The sequence below is a fragment of the Chionomys nivalis genome, chromosome 13, assembly GCF_950005125.1.
Source record: "Chionomys nivalis chromosome 13, mChiNiv1.1, whole genome shotgun sequence".
Taxonomy (NCBI): domain Eukaryota; kingdom Metazoa; phylum Chordata; class Mammalia; order Rodentia; family Cricetidae; genus Chionomys; species Chionomys nivalis.
Genome location: NC_080098.1, coordinates 39,470,613 through 39,492,030, shown reverse-complemented (window position 1 = coordinate 39,492,030; position 21,418 = coordinate 39,470,613). Strand labels below are relative to the sequence as shown.

The following is a 21,418-nucleotide window of genomic DNA, read 5'->3' as shown; positions in this document are numbered from 1 at the left end:
GAGCCCAGGAAGCCAAGCAGTGTTTCATCAGCAGAATAAGTGAACAAAGTTGGGATGTGTTTTCCTATAAAGCTTTCTCTCTTCTAGATGCTTAAATTAATACCATTGCTTCCAATCTCATCTATAGTCATTGGTGTGTTTGTCCTCTCATAGTGAAAAGATGCATTGTGTACTGATAAATCATGGTCACTCTAAAACAAATAGCATATATTTACTTTGTTCTGCCTGCTAGATGCTGAAGGATCAGGTTGAACCAAGAGAGCAAAGGTGAGGGTAATAATAATAAATGAAAGGACAACACTTAAGGAGACAAAGGTGCCATGAAACAAAGAAGCAGAAAAGAGACATCAAGTCTACCTCAGACTCTTGGGCACAAAAAGGATGACAAGAAATGACCATGTCTTCCCACGATTGGCACAGTGCAGAGGAAGGACTATGTGTATGGAGTAATGACACTAATTCATGCCATACTCCTGTGACAAGCTCCACAGAGAGGTAGCACATGAATCAGGTACTATGCACTAGGGAACCACATCTCACAGACCATCCTCCTGCTGTAGCTACATGGTGACCTGCAGCTTCTCCAGCCATCCTAGTATGGCGTTATCCTCCCTGACCACCTCTGCAATGTCCCCTCTCTGAAACTTTCTCCTCACTCCTAACTCCCTATTCTATAAAGGACTGGAGACAAATATTGTCACAACTTCACACTGGACTAGATTCTAATTATTCCTCCATTTTCATCCTGCATGTGGCTTCATAATTCTTTATCACTAGGATAACTAACTACTCACTATTTTTGCCGTTCAATTTCACTCTGCAGGGACCACGTGCTTGTTAAGCCCTATGCTTAGCACGATGCTGGGTTCACAGTAGGTCTGTAATGAGTATTTTTTCAAATGAGGAGACAATAAAGGTTTCAGAACAAGTTAACTGGGTTGCATATTTAAAGTAGTTATTTAGAAACTACCAGCCAGGCAGGCGGTTTTGAAAATAAGAATCAAAGCCATAGAAAGAACAGCTTGAGTTAATCATTTCTTTCTATTCTGTGATCTATCTTAAGAAACAACAGCAGGAGCTAATCTTGATATTTTGATTTTTGATTTAAATTTTCCTGCAGACTACATATTTAAACAGTAAGGAATGGGGGTGGGTCTGATCACAAAGATCAATGTATCTACAAAAGAAATAAATAGGGAAAAGAGCATCATCTCAGTATAGAATAGGGATGAGGCCAGGACAGTGTTTCAGGTCACACACACCATTAGCGCCAGAAATGAGCCTCACTGGAATGGTACATTACGGAAACCACTTACTCTACGTGGCTAGTTAATTTACAGTGATTTGCCATGTTTCAGATACTCAACGGTCAGTATCTTAACTGATATATACCCACGAGGATGGTCTAGGCCTACAGAGCACACTACTTGGACACTGTTACTGTACATCTCCCCATCCTCATGCAGGTCCCCTGCCAGGAATCACAACTGCCCAGGGTTCAACAGGTCATGCTGTACTGGAGGACAGCTTTCTACAACAGCAAGCCTTTAAAATTTGAGTTTCCTAGGTTATTAAAATATTTATAAATGGATTCTAACTGCACCTGAGATTATTCTCCTTAAAAATAATGAAACTATAGAAATATGTAGGAGTTTTTGAGTGAAATATAAAAGTGAAGTATTCACAGGACACAGAATTCTTCTATTACTGACACAAATACAAATGTGGTGGCATCCTTAGTTTAGATTCTCAAATGTTGGACACTAGATCCTTCCAGAAGAAAGACTTTAGATGGACAGAGAGGGAGAGACATACAGACACACACACACACCACACACATGGAGGGAGAGTTTTAGGGCAAACAAAGGTGAAAAGTAAGATAACTGACAGAAATTGATTAAAAAAGAAGATGCAAAAGTAGTATTCTAGCATCTTTTTCTTGCTTCAGCATAAAGGTGATAGGGGAATTGAGGGTAGCAAGAGGAACACTGTCAGCTGTAACTTAACAAGGACTTCTACCGAGCCTTGACTCTGATGTCTCCTAGTTAACCTTGCTTTAAGTCCTTTAGTGTAAATTTTATCCACTTTGTGTCATTGGTGTGTTCACCCAAAGGACACATGCTGCCACCTTGTGAATGTTGTTTAATATGAGATCACAATTCAGTTATAAACCTGCCAAGATTATAATGATTGCAACATCTCTAAGGCATGATCAAATCATAAGATCACATGTGTAAATTATAGTTCAAAGACAGGTTTGCAGCTGTATTTTTCTTGATGCTTACAATGCTGAAGAATACCTCTGCTGCTATTTTAGTGAGCATTTTAAACCTGAAAAATACAATCCTTCAGCACGGTGAAGAACGTGGGACCTGAGGGTCAGAGGCCTAGCCTCCATGTCTGCCCTCAGCTCCTAACCACTCGGTTCACACCCCCAGTCTCAGCTGGCCAGGTACCAGATGCCTCTACCCACCTAGAGGCACTTTTGTGGAGATGGAGCAGTGTCAAGAGAGTGAGAGCACAGCACAGCTGAAGGCATGGCAGACTGTGAAGGAATGCGCTGTTCTTCAAAGAGCAGTAGTGGCTAGAAATTCTTACAAAGTCTGGAGCTCCCTTGCAATCAACAATTCCATAAAAAACTTAGCACTGAGTTTTGAGTTGATGAACTGTGCTGATTTAAAGTCCTGAAATCTAGGACTGAATAGCTGAGATCCTTACCGGGCTGCTGATGTACTACTGTCAGAGTTGCTGTAAAGCATGAATTTCAAATCCCAAAAAATAAGGTAGACCTGAATACTTCAAAATTTCTAGTTGCCCATTTGCAACTATTATTTATTTCAGCAATTACCCAAGCCCTGAAAAGGCAAATAACCTGATGTGGCAGAATTAGTCCTCTGATGTTAAAAGGTTTCTGGGGAGGGAGCATTCAGATATTAAAGATTGTAATTTATATCTGGGTAAAGAGGCCCATGTCCTGTGTGTCTTTGAACTGAAACAGTGAGGATGTATTCCACCATTCGCCCCCTGTCATCTACTGGGTGTCACAGATGTCACAGACACCCCTGTCAGAGCCTGAGATGTCTGCGTAATAGGGAATCTACCCTGTCATTCATGATAGCTTTCTCTGTTTATGGTAAACATAAATGATAGTTTCAGAGGTAATTCAGTGTGTACAGAATTCTTATCTCTAAGGAAAAAAGAATGAGATCATTCATGAATCCATAAGTCATGAGTATGTGTCAAAGTTAGCTTTGTTTCAAAATAAGGCTGGGTATCACTTTTATGTAAATAAATTTCCTACCATGGATCTTTTTTGTTTTGTTTTGTTTTGTTTTTGTTTTTTTTCGAGACAGGGTTTCTCTGTGGTTTTGGAGCCTGTCCTGGAACTAGCTCTTGTAGACCAGGCTGGTCTCGAACTCACAGAGATCTGCCTGCCTCTGCCTCCCGAGTGCTGGGATTAAAGTCGTGCGCCACCACCGCCCGGCCCTACCATGGATCTTGATAAAGAAATCACGTCTGATTTAGAAGTTTCAGTGACCCACAATGAAAAGGCCATTTAAAGTATTAAAAAAAGTCAACCAGTGCATTGATTCCTTTACCCAAATGAGTAGACAAAGTCCTTCCTTTGACTATGGACAAAGAAGTCCAAAGTTCCTTTGACAAAGTCCTCCAAAGACTTCCAGGTGACTAGGAAGTTAGACAGCTGAGGCAGTTACAATGTGACACAGCGAGTTGGAGAAACACAGAAGCTCAGCGGCAAATGCTGAGAAGAGATGGACTCGATCCCTCTGTTTATCAATCTGGGTTCCTGACTGCAGCTACACCGGTTTCGGGCAGTGCCCACTCTCGGGCTCTTACCCCAATTACCCTAATTCTGAGAAAGAGATGCAGACTCTTGATATCACTTCATCTTGGTATTTGTTGCCATGGATTAAATATTTATTCCAATTAAGCCTGTTACAGAATGTCTGTTCTCTGCCCCAAAGTCTAACCCAAAGGACCATGGCTCACCACAATGGGTTGGCAGAACCCACTGGTTCAACAGCAGCCTTCTGTTGAACAGGGATGAACACAGGCAGAGAGAGAAGACCAACAAAAGACTTACAAAAATGACAACTACTTCTGATGTGCCCAGTGAGACAGTGACTTACCTTTTCAAGTGGACAATGGGTACTGTCTCGGAGAAAGGGAAGGAGGTTTGGCCGATCATACTCGGCATACAGGCTGATCTGTTTTTCATGGTAGCGTTGTCCCTTATGATGGTCTCTCTTGAAGAGCTTATGCAAATACTAAAAGGAACAAGATAAGTCACGATATCAGAATAAGAACAAAATAGCTGGTTAGCTTTACTACTTTCAGTTGTTAGCACCTTCCATGGAGGTTAGGAGACACAGCAAGAATAACTTGAAAAATGGGGAGGAGAATGCCATTTCGGGAGTAGATTCTGAAACCCTAGAAGGTTCATGGTTGGACTGGCTGCCACTGACAGCTATGTGAACTGAGACAAGTTCCTCCTCACTCTGTGACTTGGGGTCTTCACTGGTTCAAAGTAATTACCATTTGTGTATCACCCCGAACCAGACCCGGTGTACGCTAAGCACAAGCATTAGTGATGGTAAATCTTAAAGTCATCATCTCCTTGCTGCAGAAATCACATGTCCGGGTAGCAGTCTGAGATGATAACAATTCTATTCTTGGGGATGGGCAGATGGCTCAGTGCTTAAGAGCATTGCTACTCTTGTAGAAGACCCAGGTTAGAATCCTAACACCCACATGGCAGCTTACACCTGTCCACAACTCCAGTTACAGGGATGTGCCACCCTCCTCGGGCCTCCATGCACACCAACAAGCCTGCATACGTGCAAGCCCAACAACGCTCTTACACATAAAATTAAAATAAGTCTTTTAAAAAATTGTCTTCTCTTACATGAAAAGGCACAGGGCCACAACATGGCTTTTCTAAAAAACACCCTGTAGCAGGAACTAAATTAATCCTTACACACTCCATATATCAATTTTTAGAGAACTAACGTAATCCTTTTGGAATTAAGTAGTACCTGTATTGATGGCATCAGAAAACAAAAATAATAAAAAGAGAACAGTTGCTTCATACAGCTGGACTCTAAAAATAATGGTTTCCACTTTCTACTTACTGAAAAGATTGAGTTCATTATGTAACACCCAAAAATGGATACTTAGTGCTAATGTTAAATATAAACACAAACCTATAACCCCCGAGAGGGAGGAAGCCACAATTACACTAACCACAGAAAGTAATTCAGAACATGAGAGTTTGTAACCTGGTGAACAGGTTCATAATAGATAAAGAACCTCAGTTTTCCTGGAGCTGTGAAGTAACTGCTGCTGCATATCAAACCAAGACCAACACATGGACTTCAAGAAGCATCCCTTGGGCTGTTCACAGTTCTTGGCGGCAAGAAGGGGACATGGAACAACAAAACTGAGCTCATTTTCTGGGCTAAATCTGATGAGGAGTGCTGACAGGCAGCCTGTAGTGGGGTCTGGACACGGCCAGGACATGGTACTTTGCCTGCAGAGGTGTTTTCCTGTCATACAGGATGCAGGCACATTTCCGGGTGGTAGGGATGACTGTTTTAGTGGGGTACCTGACACTCTTTCACTGGTTCACTGTCACAGAGCAACGCTGTCCTTTGTTTTATTATAGCTTAGCACATCAGAAATTGTTGCTCTATAAACAAAACTTTAAGATGGCTAGCAGAATGGAGCCTTGCTTGGGTAAGCAGATAATCTTAAGATTTTGTGGTCATGAAAACTATGGTAGCAGTATCTGCATTAAATGCTGAGCAATAAACGAAACCACAATATATCCAAATTTTATTTCCATCCATGAATCCTCACCAGCTTCAGCATAGAAGCTGGCTTTGGAATAGAATACTACACTTCCAGAGAAAAGACCATCCCTATTGGGATGATCCCCTCGGCCCCTCAAGCCTTTTCTTTTCTACATTTTTAAATCATATAGAAAATGCCATCTTGTGCTGGTTGTTTTTGTCAACTTGAAACAACCTAGACATATGTGGGAGTAAGGAACTTTAATAATTGAAAAAAAAAATGTCATTATAAGATTGGCCTATGGGCAGGTCTGTAGGGCATTTTCTTGATTAATGATTGATGTTAAAGGGCCCCATCCACTGTGCCACTCCCGGGGTAGTCTTGGAGTGTATAAGAAAGCAGACTGAGCAAATTATGAGAGGCAAGCTGTAAACAGTGCTCCTTCATGGTTTCTGCTCCTATCCCTGTTCTGAAGTTCCTGCCTGCATTCCTGCCTTGACCTCCTTTAGTGATACAATGTGACTTGAACGTTGTAAGATGAAACCAACCATTTCCTCACCAAGTTGGTTTTGGTCACGGCGTTTGGTCACAGCAATAGAAAGCAAGTTAAGACACTACACCTGCTTTACTCCCTAGATGACATGATACATGGAACCAAAGGAGCCTCTAAGGAAATCTAGACAACACCTTTCATGATACACCCCCCAAAACTATACAGAATAGGCAGATTTAGCTACAGTGTGGGTAAGGGGAAAATGATAAATCTGTTCTTTGGTCACTTTATGGTCTTGAACACTGAATAACGGGACTTGGTATCTATAGTGTACTACTGGTTTGTGCTATGATTTATGACCTGGTTATATGTAATAGCAGCTATAGAGGAAAACATTTACTCCAGGCATAGGATGGTAGAGAACAGAAAAACAATATATTTTTCTAAAAGTCCCAATTCAGTTGTAAGTCAAACTTCAACCATCTGTCCTATGATTAATTCCTAGCCACAAAGTCACAGCAAGTGTTACATTCTAGTGATTCCTGCACACTGTCTGTGGTCAAAGCTCCAATGACAGCAGTGTTTGCTAAGAAAAGTTCTCTGCATGGGCACTCCCCCACCAATGCACAGGCGCTGTCTGCTGCTGAATTAAAAGGGCAAAGGAGACTAATACTCACCACATGCTGCAATTCTGGTCTGTCTTCTAATTCTTCTACCACTTTTTTAATCTGAAGAAAAATATGAAATAAAATGCAGTTATGAGAAGACAACACATTGACAAACTACCTGATACACTGTATTGTAGGCACAGTATTGCAGACACTCATCTAGTACCACGTGCTATGGTTTGACCCACCAAAACTTGAGTCGATGCTTGATGTCTAAGGTGATCCTATCACTAAAAGGTGGTAAAACTCTTTAAACAGAAGGGTTTAGTGGGAGGTGACTGATTACCATATAAAGGGATTAAACTGGGCTATGAGAGGGTCAGTTTGTATGAGATAAGATAGTTATAAAAGAGTAAGGAGCCTGGCCACTTCCAGACACCTTGCATCCGCCTTCTTTCTTCCAGGGTGCACCTCCTGTCTTCTGCTGTCAACACCCCACACTGACTTGCCACTCTGCCAGCAAAAAGGCCATCACCAAATACAGCTTCTTGATCTTGGACCAGACCATAAGACAAAGTAACCTCTTTCCTCTAAAGCATGCTTAGACTGTGGTGTGTTATTAGCAACAGAGAATGGGTCTATTACATATAAAAAGACTCACTGAAATTTTATCTTCATTGTCCAAAAGCATGTCAACAGCTTTCTGAAATACAAACACAGCCATAGTCACTTGTCTGCCACACAAGAACACTAAATAAAATGCAGTACCACAGTTACAGGCCAAGTGTTTATTTCTTACACTTAGAAGCACTGAGCTTCATGTTGTAGAAAAGTCTTTTGTTAAACTGTGAATATGTGTCACTCTTATGGGTTTAATAAAAGCTGAACAACCAAAAGCTAGGCAGGATTTTCAGGGCAGAGAGAATGCTGGGAAGAAGAAAGGAGTCACCAGCCAGATGCAGAGGGAGCAAGACATACAGGAGGACAGGTCAATGTGGAAACACACAGATAAATAGACACACAGGAGGACAGGTCAATGTGGAAACACATAGATAAATAGACATACAGGAGGACAGGTCAATGTGGAAACACATAGATAAATAGACATACAGGAGGACAGGTCAATGTGGAAACACATAGATAAATAGAAATGGGTTAACTTAAGTTATAAATGAGAATTAGTGGGATAAACCTAAGGTATCACCCAAGCTTTCATAACTAATAACAAGTCTCTGTGTGGTTATTTGGGAGCTGGCTGGAGGGACAGAGAAAGATTAGCTACAGCTTCATAAATAATCCTTATTCAAAATACCATTTGCTGAGGAATACAAATTCAAACGTGTCTCAACCTGAGGTCTGTGTGTTTTGTGTATTGTTAAACCACTGCACTCCTCTATTTTTACCAAATGCAAAAGTTCCTACTATATTCAAAATAGGCAACATGTTCTAGCCCCTTGATGTCTCATCTGAGCTGTTTATAAATTGTCATGTCATCCTGAGTAGCTCTGGAGAATATCACATTACCACAGTCACAGAAGTGAGTAAGGGCTGGCCTTCTGAGAACAGGTTAACCAAAGGGAAACAAGGGAAATGCCTAAAATCTCCAAATATACAAAACTCGGGGACTCCAGTTTTCTATACCATCTATAGCAGTCATAAAACACTAATTAGTTCATAATAAGAGGCAGAAGGCTGCCAACCATCCAAACAGAATAACTGTCTGGCTGACTTTGCTACCACCCTGATGTCTGTTCCAAATGTTATTTTTGTTATATAAACATAAGGGTGTTCAATTATTCCAATGAACCTTTCCAACTAGAAAACTATGATACCTTAACCCTAGCTCAAATCTTTCAATAGTAATAGTTTCAGTTATTTCTTTCCCACTGGTGCATATGCTAATTAAGCTTTGAAACACAGAAGAAAATGGATAAAGGGAAAGTAATTAAGTCTTCTAAATTACACGTGTGTGGGCATGCACATGCATTCAGCCTCAGAGCATGTGTGGCCAGAGGACAATTTGGGGGAGTAGGTTCCCTCCTAGGGATTAAACTCGGTCTTCAGGCTTGGTGACAGGTGCCTTTACTGGCTGAGTGCTCACCCTGTTATTAGTTTTTATAAAAGCATCTCATCTTTTTGATTAGTGCACATCCACTGTGCAGAGTAATTGGGTTTCATGAAGACGTTCAGACAAGTATTCCACAAACTTGGATCACATCCACCTCCCCATACTCTCTTCCAGCTTCTTCTGTTCTTAGTCCCTTGGTTCCATCAGTTTTCCTTGCTTCCTCCTTCCTTCTCTCCCTTCCTTTCTCCTAGTTTTTGGAGGCAGGGTCTCATTATATAGCCCTAGCAGGCCTTGAATTTGATATGTAGACCAGGCTGGCCTCCAACTCAGACATCCCTCCAGCCTCTGCCTTCAAGTGCTGGGATTAAAGGTGTACACTTTAGTGTGTGCCTCTACGCTAGATGCTCTCAGTTTTATTTCTACTTTCATGACCATATATCTGTATAAAATCTAAGATTCACACAAAAGAAAATATGATTCTCCCACAAATGAAAACATGATTCACCTTTCTGGGTCTTATTTTGCTTAACATGATCTCTGGTTCCATTTATTTCCCTGCAAATATGTTTGTTATAAGTCTGTTGTATCTAGTCTTTATTGTGGTAAGGTACATTTCTTTTACTTCTATTTTTGTTTGATTATGAGTGAATGCTGAGCTTTTTCAGATGCCTTTCTGGGGTAATTTTCTCCACCTACTCTGGTGAGGCTGTGCTTTCTGTCTTAGGGTCTGTTGACATATAATGTATTACATTTATTGAACCATTCTTGTATTCCAAGAAAGAAGTTAACTTGGTTCTGGTGAAAGATTTTTCTCTTGTGCTGAATTCAATTGGAAAGTATTATCCTGAGATCTTTGGTATTTACAAACATCAAAGAGAGACTAACCTGCACTGTCTTTTGTATCTAAGTGTATCTTTACCTTGTTATTGTATCAGGGAAATGGGGGCTTCATAGAAAGAGGTGAGCAGAGTTCCTTCACCTTCTGCTTTATAGAACAGTCTGAGGAGCCCCTAGGTATTCATTGAAGAATTCAACAATGAATTCATCTCAGCCTAGTCTTTTACAGCTGGGAGATGTTTTATTTCTTCAATCATTCCATGTTCTTTGATACGTCTCTGTTTAATTTGTTCACATCCTCATGGTTTAACTTTGGTAGGTACATGTCTAGAAATTATTTTTTGTTAGTTTGGCTATCATTTGCCAATGTTTGTCTTTTTTAGAGAACTAAAGTCTTGTTTTATAATTATTTCTACTGATTTTTTCATTTCAATTTTGTATATTTTTCCATGATTTTAAAATATTTTTAAATTTTGTACATATGAATGTTTTGCCTGCATCAATGTATTACATCACTGATGTGCATGGTACCCATGGAGTTAAGAGGAGGACACTGATCCCCTGAAGTGGAGATAGAGATAGTTGTGAACTTCCATGTGGGTTTTGGGAAATAAACATTGCCCCTCTCAAGGGCAGTGAATACTCCTAACCACTAACCTGTCTCCAGCTGCATTCTCCTGTAGTCTTTACTATTTTTTCCATCTACTAATTTGGGGTTTGGCTTGTACTTATTTTTCTAGGACCCTGGAATAAATCATTAAGTTATTTACTTGAGATCTCTTGTGTCTTTAATATAAGCTCCTATTCATACAAATTTGCCTCTTAGAACTATTTTCATTGTATTTCCCTTGAACTGATATCTGTGTTTTCATTTTCATTTGATTCTAAGGCATTCATTTTCCCTCCTGATTTCTGTGGCACTCTACTCATTACTCAATAATGTGTTATTTAATCTTCACAAGCTTGCATAGTTTCTGTAATTTTTATTGATGTCTAGTTTTATTCCACTGTGATCGGACAGAATAAATTGTTTTGATTTCCTTGAATCTGTTAAGACTTGGTTATGCAATAAAATGTGCTTTGATCTAGAAAGTTCCACAAGTGCTGAGAATGTTATTCCATAGAACAGGAGTGGAAATTCTATAGATTTCTGAAAAGTCCCTTTCTCTATGTCACTTATCCCTTGCCTCAGTTTCAAATATTTTGTCAAGATGAACTGTTTATTCATAAATGTGAGACACGGAAGTCACCCACTACTATCGTGCCTATCAAACTGTACCTCTGTATCCAGTATTGTTTCATAAAGCAATGCTCAGTACACAGATGCTCAAAACTGTTAGATCCTCCTGATGGACTTTCCTGAATATGAAGCAGTTTTATTTCTTCTAATTTTTGTTTGAAGTTTACTTTGTTAGACATTAGAATAGCGCCACCTACCTCTTTTCTACATTCTATTTGCTTGGAATACCTTTTTCTATCTTTTCACCCCAAGGCTTCATTTGTCTTTGCACCTAAGGTATACTTTTTTACAGGCAAGAAATAGATAGGTACTGTTTTAATCCAACATTCTAGCTTTTCTCTTCAAAAAAATTTTTATTACTTAGTTTTTTTTCCAAGGGTATGCATGGGGATGTGTGTACGCCAGAGGATAACTTTCAGGACTTGATCCTCTCCTTCTACCATGTGGTCCCCAGAGCTCAGAGTTGGGTTGCCAGGTTTGGTGAGAAGTCACTTTCAGAAAGGCAACTACTAAAATAACATGCATTATGAGTCAGAGGGTTCTTAGCATGGCCAGTATATGGTCAAGTATATGATTCATTTGGACAAGTAGCCACTGATGAAACCTTTAAACGGTTAGTAGTCAATATACAGAAATAAGAAACACATTACCTCTGAATCAAAGTCCATTAACAAAACTATTTTATCCTTGATGGAGCTGAAAAGATTATGCTTGTGTATCAGCTGGAAAACATCTTTATGTCTTAACGTTAAGTATATTTCCAGAGCATTTCCATAATTTTTGTCATAAGTGTACCTGGCAATAAAAAAATAATATTCATTAACAGTTATAATTAAAATGCAGAGATTATGTTTTATAATATTAAAGACTGAAATGGTTGTTCAAAGAAAAGATTTAACTTTATTATAGGAAGTATTGGCTAAGATTTAAAAACACCTGGCTCCTATGTACTCTTCCTCAGAACCCTGCCTTTTCTCTCACCAAATCTGCAAAAATACCCAAGTAATAAATGCCCCCTCTTCTGGGCTCGACCTTAAAGGTTTTCTAGAAATCTATATTCCAAACAGTGAACTTATGTTCCAGAATGAAGGAGATATTCCTCTTAAGCAGAAGAAGAATCAGTCTGAATTCTTATAAACCGTGTTCAGCCGACAAATGAGATATATTCCCGTTCATCTGTAGGGGGTTGTATGAAGCTGAGACTCATTTTTCCACTGAAACTATGTTTCACACTACGTCTTTCATCCAGCTGAGGAAAGCCAGTTGGACAGAAAGCATCCTGCTGCTCACTAGGAACAGTGCTACAAATTCCAAGGGAAATCTAGGAAAGTGCTTCTGATAGAAAACAATGAGTGCTCTGATTTAGAATGTCATAATCATGACTTCATCTGTGCCAAGTCTATGTGGTCCTGATGTCCAGGCCATCATGGGTCCTTTTGTCAGACTTTGACAAAGACGAACAAGGGAAATCTAGGGTTTATGGGTGCTGAGGAAGGGATGCAGCAGGCCTTCCTTCTTGGACTGCCTATGGTATACCATTCGGTGCTCTACACTGAGGCTTCGTGAGGGTCTAGCTTATCTCTTTGTCTCAGACATGGCAGAAAGTCAGATGGAAGTGCCCAATAAGGGAAATATTCATCATACTTTTCTTGCTGAGCCCAACTTTCAAGTTTAAAAGTATCCCTATAACAAAGTGTGGCCTGTAATTGCACAGACAGACTGTCATTCAGAAAGAGCACAGGCTTGCAGACTGAAGAATAACAGAATCCAGAGCCCAGCTCACGAGAGCCTGAGGGACTCTTGTACCCTTCCATCTCCTTACCAGGGCCCACACCACTCCACTACTCTGGAAAAATCACATTTTAATGCGGCTTCACACTCATGTTCTAGTTACTCACTTGAGACTTAAAGAGTGATGTAGGAACATGAAAAGGCACCCTTCCCATTCTGAGACTACAAAAACCAAAACATACTCACAATTCTGCCAGTGTTTTTAATAAAGTCTTGTTCTGACTGTCCTTCTTCAGGTGGTCTCGAACTGCTTGAACTATCACAGAATTGTTATACAGATCTCCAGGCCACTCTCTGATCAATGTGGCAAAGCCCTAACCAAAAGAGAACAGCAGAAAGACATTGCATAGTGTGATACTGTGATGATCGCATTTGAGTTTGAACCCACAGTCTCTTGCTCTTTCCCCAGTACAGAGGACAGAAACTTAGTGAGTCACAAGAGCTCCTTCAGAGGAGTCCAGTCCCCTGTCTATGAGGAAGGAATGCTAAGCAACCTCTGGCTTTTCCCACCTCTCTATTAACCAACATGCCTATGCAATGAAGTTTCCATAAATGCCAATAAATATACCAAGGTTCAAAAAGCTTCCTGACTGGCAAAAAGGAAGAAAGCTGCAAAGCTGACACTCCAGATAAGTGGTTCCCTGGCCCTGAGGACAGATGTGGATGGGTCTCATTATGCTACCCAAACTCACAATCTCCTGCCTCAGCTTTCCGAGTAACTGATTACACATGTACAGTACTAGGCTTAGGGTTTTTCATTTGTTTTTGTTTTTAGCAACCTACTCTATTAGCAGCAAAGAATTTTTCAAGGAATAATTTTGGCAAACAGTTCCTATGGAACACTGCTGTTTGATTCAATTCATGAGCACTTAAAATTAAACCTAAAGATGAGAAAAATGAAAGTAATATTTAAATGATTTATATAGTTTAATGACAATAAAATTATTCTAATTTTTTTCAAAAGTATTAATGAGGCAGACATGACAATAACACTGGAAAAAGTCTCCAAGCCCAAGAGTCAAAAGCAGGTTGATTTCCTTCAGCCATAGTGAGACATTTTCTAGACAGGACACAAATTGGTAGAAAAATTTTGATGACATAATTTTAATCACGTTTATATCAAACTCTTATGACACCAACATAAAAGGGCAAAAAAGTCAAGTTTCTAGATTTGTAACACACAGAGAGAACTATCAATGATCATGTGAGCATTCCTTACCTCATAATCACTTTCCAAAAATTCATGCAAGATCATTTCATAGATGAGTGGTTTCAGGACTGGGTCCCCTCTTGGTAAATATGGACTAATTGCCTAGGGACGAAGGAGAGAGTCCTTTTAGGAATGGTACAACAACCGCATCCTAAACATGCAGACTACATAAAAGTACAGTTACAACCTTAAAAATGTAAGGTATCAGGACACTCTGGGACATTCAGAAAAGATTCAAATAAACTGTTACCTAGCAGGAAGCTACAAAAGTGTGTGTGTGTACTTGTGTGTGTGCAACAGAAGTACAAAAGTGATTTCATTAACCTTTATTCTTTTATTCTTGTTTAATTAATGAAAATCTAAATAATCAGGAGAATAGCTGCTATTTTATATTTCTTTTAACTTGCCTTATACTGAATGTAATACATCAATTAATACTTTAAAAATTCAATCATCTTATGGAACAAGCTTGTCACAAATGTATGACAATGCCACAATGAAGCCCATTTCTTTATAAAGTAACTTTAAACAATAATAAATTTTCACAGTATATTCTTAATTTCAACAGAGTATTCAAAAAGCTAACAGATGATAAAAATTTAAAAACCCTTTAAAGGAATATAAAAATGACTGACTGGTATATCTGTTGTGCCCAGATGAAAAGATTATAATAAAATGGCAAAATTTTTCATCAGAGCTACAGACAAGTGTTTCATTTGTCTTCCTGCAGATTATCCAAGCACCGAGGATGAGCTCCGTGGCACAGCACTTGCCTAACATTTTAGAAGCCCTTGGTTCCAGAGGAACACAACAAAAGAAAAGATAAAAATGAAGACTACATTAATCCTTGAGTATATTTTTAAAATGCTATGCTGTAAAATCCACTAAAATTATGATTGTTCCCAAGCCACTAAAAGGAAGATGAAGATGCCTAAACAGAGCACCTGACCCGCACAGGTAACAAGGCAGAGATGTACGCATTTGACATAAACTAAACATAAGCTTTACTTCTTCCTTCTCAATCTTATTCCCATTTTAATAAACTACAATGCAAAAATTAAGGGTTAAGATAAAATAGCTTACTTTAAGCTGTCCAATTTCTTTAAATTTGTACACTTCATATTCCCAGAGGGCTGCATTTTTACCAAGAATTTTCTGGCATTTTCTGGAAGGAAAAACATTTCAGGGAGAAATAAAATGTAAATAAAAATAAAGAGATTAAGTAGACATTTTCCCGGTGGTTTAGGTAAACCTCCCCAGAGCTTTGATGGGGTTCTATCTCTATTGTCAACAAACATGAAGGTGTCTCTAGAACTCCTCTGACTGTACATGAAGTTCATGACAATCATGAAAACTATATAAAATACTACAGGAAAAGATAGGTCTCCTTCAGAAGACTAGGGGTTCCCCCGACTTGATGTGTATAGAAAGCACAGCTGGTTTGGACTTTCTATAGGAAACTTCACTATAACACAAATGCCAACAACTTCCAGGTCAGCTTTAAAAATGAGATGAAAAAGCAGACTGTAGAAAATCAAATTCCCAGCCTCCCACAAAATTTACAGGCCGAGGCCCAGTCTCAGGGCATTCAAGGCAGGTCTAACAGTGGCCTCACAGGCTTTATTGTTTCCACTTAGGGACGTCCTTGAGCTATACACAGCTGTACTTTGTTCTAGATTTCTTCCAAAGGCACGTGTATCACAACTGGCCCTAGAAACTGGAGGGCACACAAAGTGAGGGCTGTGGACAAGTCTGCCCACTCTATACAGAGAAACGGAGAAGTCATTCTAAGACAGACAGGCCAACAGGGAGTCTGCCTGCCCACTGTGTGCTGTGCTATGGGAAGTAGGACTGGGTAGTACAGGCTGACACTATACTCCTGCTAATCTGGACAGTCCTGTAATTCTGTGCTGATGGCTCGTGTCTTACACCAGACCTCTTCATACCTTCCTAGAAAGATATGAAAAAGTCAGTTGGAAAGAACCACTTCTATTTGTTGTTACCATCGGCCATGAATAGCTGTGAGGATGTCGTTGTTATTACCGTGCAGCCATGTCGTAGTCCCCTCTCTCCACCAGGTGGTTTACATATGCCAACCCAATATCCTATAGAAAGGCAAATGAAGGAAATTAATAATGAAACTGAAACAACTGAAAAGCTGCGTGTCAGTTTCTGAGCAGACAGGACTTGGGGTTCCTATGAGAACCACGGCCCAAGCCTGTCTGTATCTGTGTCATAGCTTGGGTAATATTACACTTTAGTTCATTTAGATTTAATGCATTTATTTTTATATAAATTTTAATAATCAAAGTTTTAAGAATTGAACCTAAGTTTTAAAAATTGAACCTTGTTTCCACGTGAAAATCTTCTAACCTATCCTACTCAGATATGCTAGGCAGAGGAAGTCTCTGATACTAGAAATAGCCTAAATTGTCACCCAATATAAAGGTCTGTTTTTCCAATGTCTTCTGTTAAATGTGATCTCTTCCAGAGGAGGAGCTGGGAGGAGTATAGGGAAAGGAACCATAACCACAATGTATTATATGAGTAGAAATATTTTCTCAATAAAAAAATGAAATAAAGCAGTAAAATTGGCTTAACTGGAAAAATATCATACTAAAAGGGAAAAAGAAGATGTCAGCTTAACACGAATAGTGAAAATGAGTTCAGATGGGCAACGAAGCCAACCCACAGCTAGAGGTGATGGAGAGAAGGAAGCTGTGCGGGTGAGCGCATCCAAGTCCATCCACACATTTCACCTGGGGCGTGTGTCCACAGGATAAGAGGGCAGCTCTCACCCTCCACATGGCTCTCACTTCACCAGGAGCTTACGTTTAATGTACAGAACAAAACTTGGGTGCTAGCTTCTACCACTGAGTATACAACACTTTCTCCTGGACACCAGCATTATCACTGCATGTCTTGTAAGGAGTAACACTGCCTGCTCACTTTCACTCCCTATGCCACAATGAGAATAAGTAAAATAAACAAAACTATTTTTATGTTACCAAACCCAGGGTATTATCGCCAGCTGCTTAGTCTGTGACGGGAACATTTCTTTTCTTTCTTCTGAACACACTTCCCTCTCGGCCTCTGCTGCTGCTCCCCAGTCTGTCTTGTATGCATTATTCCTTAGATGGCTGCACTGCAAATCCTCTGTTCTCTAACACTGCCATAGTGGCTTTCTCCAAACTCAGAAAGACTGGTGTGTTTGCTCCTAACAGTACTCTACTAATTTTGACTCACCAGTATGACTGTTTACACACCTCTGGGCAGGCCTCATCTTCCTACACAAACCACGTGATCCTCATGCCAGCTGACCTCCCTCGGATCCTCTCTCCATTAGCCTGCCATGGTTAGACTAGCCTCATGGTTAGGAACATGAGCTTAAATTGTGTTCTGCATGTTCCAAAAACAGAACCAAGTTTTCAGTACATATGTCACTTCAAAATCAAATCTAGTTTTACCTATAAAGTAATTTAAAAAAAAAAACTACCTATGTAGTTACCTTATTCAACTGTCCCACTCCTTTGGTCTCTGCACCTTCAATACACCGCACTAAATGCTGCAAGGTTTTCTTCAGTTCTAAGAATTATTATTCTCCTCAACCATGCCTAAAATAAAAGACCTCTAGCTTCCTTTTTTCTTCTCTTTATTTGTTTATTGTTTTGCTTATACATTCTTTAGGAATTAATGGCTTGTGTATATATAGTTTTACAGAAAATTTTGGGATGAACAAAATAATATAAGAAATTTGTGCTAAAACCCAACTAGCCATAAAAGACTAAATTTCTATTATTCATTTGTAAACAAGGGTAATAGACTCAATGTTGTGTAAGGACAGGACTCTTCATATATAGAGCTTATGATTTTATGTCAGGTCTCTGTCCACAAAATTCATGGTCACACTTAGCAGAGAAATAGGTTTCTAGCCATTGTACTTTTCCAAAGTCCAAAATGTAATAAAAATGTATTTGATTTCCTAGAATAGTCTCCATAACAAAAGCAATTGAATTTGTTATCAAGGCCAAACCAAAGCAATCTAGTTTGAAGAGACCAGTCTTGATACATTTTGTGATAATGTGATTTTACACCTGATTTAAAGAGGCTTCCACACATTCAACAGCAGAGCTTTGTATTCAAAGAGCATTGCCCAAATGTAGTTTCAAAATTTCCTAAAGCTACATCCTAGCAGGTGTCCAAGTCTCTTGTTTACAAGCAAAAACTGACTCAATCGAATGCCCTCCCAGGTAAAAGAATTAGTTCAAAACAAATTATGAACAGATACGAAGAACCTGTTCTTGTTCTTTTCAAATCACTCAGTTTCCTTAATAGTAAGAACAGTTAGATTCTAAATAATGATGCTGCACTTACCAGAATCTTATGTCTTTTAATGTTCCTTTGGCTAATTTCAGCTGCCATCAAAGCTTCCTATGTTTACACAAGCATCATGATAAGGGGCATTTAAAAAAGAAACGGGGGAGAAAATGGAGTGAGTGGGAGAGAAAGCAAGTGCAGTTATAAACTGTGTATTATGTTTTAACTTTTGAACTACTCAAATAAAACCTCATTTTCCTGTGGTTTTTGCTTAAGGCACTGGAATTTTTAATGTTACGGCTGAATGAACTTCACTGAATTCAAAATAAAGATATTCAACCAAAATGAAGACTCTTTTCATTTTTACTTGAATTCATTCCCACACTAAGATGCTGGAATCACATCTCATACACAAATCAAAGTAACAAAATTTCTTAGACTTCAAGCAAAAAAAAAAGGATAGCGGTCATTCTAAAACTGTATGACCCAGACTGAAAAGGGCACTTTTCATTTATATTTCAATAAAGGCAAACAACTTACATATGCCTTCATGTCTACAGTTAGGCTTATGGAAATCACATTATGTTTTTCTTTCAGAACACTTACCAGTATTAGCTTAACATAAATACTTAACACATAAACTAAGTTCATAGAAATGTTACTTAATCTAGGGGCTGGAGAGATGATTCAGGAGTTAAGAGTGCTTGCTTTAAAACCATTAGGAACAGAGTTCAGATCCCAACACCCAGTAACAAGTCATTGTCTCTCCAAATGCCTATAGCCCCAGTTCTGAGGCTGGTGATTTCTAGCAGAGAAAACCTGAACACTGGACTCAGCAAAAGACAGTGTCTCGAAAGGAATAGGTGGAGAAAGGTAGAGGGCATTATCACGCCATCTTTTGGCTTCTGTGCAGATAAACAAGTATAAGCACCCATGCATACATGTACTACATTCATGCAGATAAACACACCTATGCAAATAAAGAACTAAGTAAACAAATTTAAGAAACACTAAAGTATTACTTAAGCTAACGTAATAGGGTAATATCTAGAGTATATACTAGGTATTACTATATAACAACTGGGTTAAAAAACAGCTCTTCCACATAAAACAGACACTGTTATTTTCTGCTGATGGGCACACGAAAGCCCAGCATCATTCTAAGGAACAAACTATCTTGGCAGCTATTACAGTTGTAAAGAATGTTGTTTTAATCCTAAAGTCAGTCATGTTGGTACATTATGTACTTAAAACTTGTCAAAACCATGGCCCAGTGAAGTAGACAGCATCATTCTACCCAAATTAGTTCAAACCATTCTTAGAACAAATCTGGTACCTTTCCCTTATACCCAAAATAAGGATAAAATGAGCAACTTTATGAATATATCCAAAGAGAAAAAAGCTCCGAAAAACTTATTCTCCGTTAGTTACTTTAGGAAAATAACCACAACAGCTTCAGTACATTACTTTGTCTGACTCCCCTTTCCCTGAATCAATTGTGCTTCCCCAGCCAACCCCTTAACAGAAAAGCAGGCCAACAAAACTGCATGCTTTTGTTCTGTGATTTCTCAGAGAGAGATTGTAACATATTTTGGGTTTGAGCCACAGTAACTCAATATGAAAGATTTACTATAAAAACCTTTTCTCTTTTCTATGATCAGACAAGTCAATACTTTCAAGAAAGTAAAATCAAAACTACTTCATATTTCTTCTTCTCCAGGAGCCAGTCGATATGATCATCCTGGTCTCGCTCCTTGGCTACAACGACATCTCTTGGACTCACGATGTAGAATAGTGATTCCCCTTCAGAGTATTCTAGAAGGGAGGAGAGAGAGGACAGCTTGGGTGACTCAATATTACAAAGCGGCAATAGTTTCAGGGGATGCAATTAGCCTATAATTTCAGAATCAAAAGTCACTTTTCTCCCTGTACAGTCAAGTGTGCTTGACTCTCTAGAATGTCAAGGAGGGTGAGAACGGCAGCATGTACTGCTCTTAACTGCACCACAGTGTAGAACTGTTCAGAAGGAAGGAATGAGAAAAAGCAAGAAGAAAAGACTATATGAAAACCAGCAAACACAAAGAAGGTAAGTTTAGAATTCCAAGTTTAACACATTAACATTCTGACGTCAGATGAACAAACAGAACCCCAACTGGCCATGTATAAACTGTATTTACAGACACTTACAGATCTATTCCTACAGAACAACAGTTCTGTAAGTTGACAACAAATATTTCCTCTTCACTAGAGTCAAGGCCATCTAGTGAGTAAACGGCAGGTGCCCAAGCCCTGGGGAAATAGTCTATCAGTTTAGCATGTTGCCTACAATGCCAATCCCGAGTGTTTCCAGAATAATTCCATTATAAAACCTGCTCTAAAGGGTTTCTAAGCATACGGCTGAGTTTGCTCTGAGCAAAATACCCAGACTGTATGCTTTCATTTCTGAATCATAATAATTTTTTGCAAAGTCCAAAATATAGTCTTCCAGTTCCTAACTACTAAAAGAGTTCATAAAAGAGTCAGACGCATGCACACTTGTGTGCCGCTTCTTCATATGAATGAGGAGTAAACTGTTTTCCTGAGGCGTCGGTTGAGAAAGCAGGAAAGAGCTTCCGAAGAGCTGAGCACCTCCTTTTCTTCCCGCACAGACCCCAGGCAGGATGAAAGAGCCACAGCTGTCCTTCTGCTCCTGAGCAGTGAGGGATTAGTGTACTCACCCACACCCACCCACACTGTAATTAACTCCACAGGCCCAGTGACGGCGTGGGAGTCTTTCCATCGCTCAGGACTCAGACTCAAACACAAGGACTTCGCTGCCACCTGCAGCAGACCTTCCAGGAACATCACATTTGGACTGGGAGGACAACTACAGAGTCATGCTGCTTGATATCAAAGCTAAATAAACAGGACTGGGCTGGGTGACAGAGGGCTTCCCTAGCATCTTTAAAGTGAAGGGTTTGATTTGCACCACAGAAAACATAGATATCAGATGAGCTGGTTTGAGGGAACAACAGAAAAAGAACCCTCTTCTCACCTTGCT

At 39.4% G+C, this 21,418-nt stretch overlaps 1 protein-coding gene across 1 annotated transcript in view; it reads right to left on the bottom strand.

Annotated features, from left to right (window-relative positions):
- Positions 1 to 21,418, bottom strand: part of Vps41 (VPS41 subunit of HOPS complex) — a 147,729-nt gene that overhangs the window by 17,049 nt on the left and 109,262 nt on the right. Inside the window, exons 13-22 of the mRNA XM_057787300.1 lie at positions 20,078 to 20,193; positions 18,436 to 18,492; positions 16,105 to 16,166; positions 15,145 to 15,226; positions 14,071 to 14,163; positions 13,038 to 13,165; positions 11,711 to 11,855; positions 7,577 to 7,618; positions 6,985 to 7,035; positions 4,152 to 4,289 (exon numbers count right to left, since the gene is read on the bottom strand). Coding sequence (XP_057643283.1) covers positions 4,152 to 4,289; positions 6,985 to 7,035; positions 7,577 to 7,618; positions 11,711 to 11,855; positions 13,038 to 13,165; positions 14,071 to 14,163; positions 15,145 to 15,226; positions 16,105 to 16,166; positions 18,436 to 18,492; positions 20,078 to 20,193 — 914 coding nt within the window. The remainder of the gene's footprint in view (positions 1 to 4,151; positions 4,290 to 6,984; positions 7,036 to 7,576; positions 7,619 to 11,710; positions 11,856 to 13,037; positions 13,166 to 14,070; positions 14,164 to 15,144; positions 15,227 to 16,104; positions 16,167 to 18,435; positions 18,493 to 20,077; positions 20,194 to 21,418) is intronic.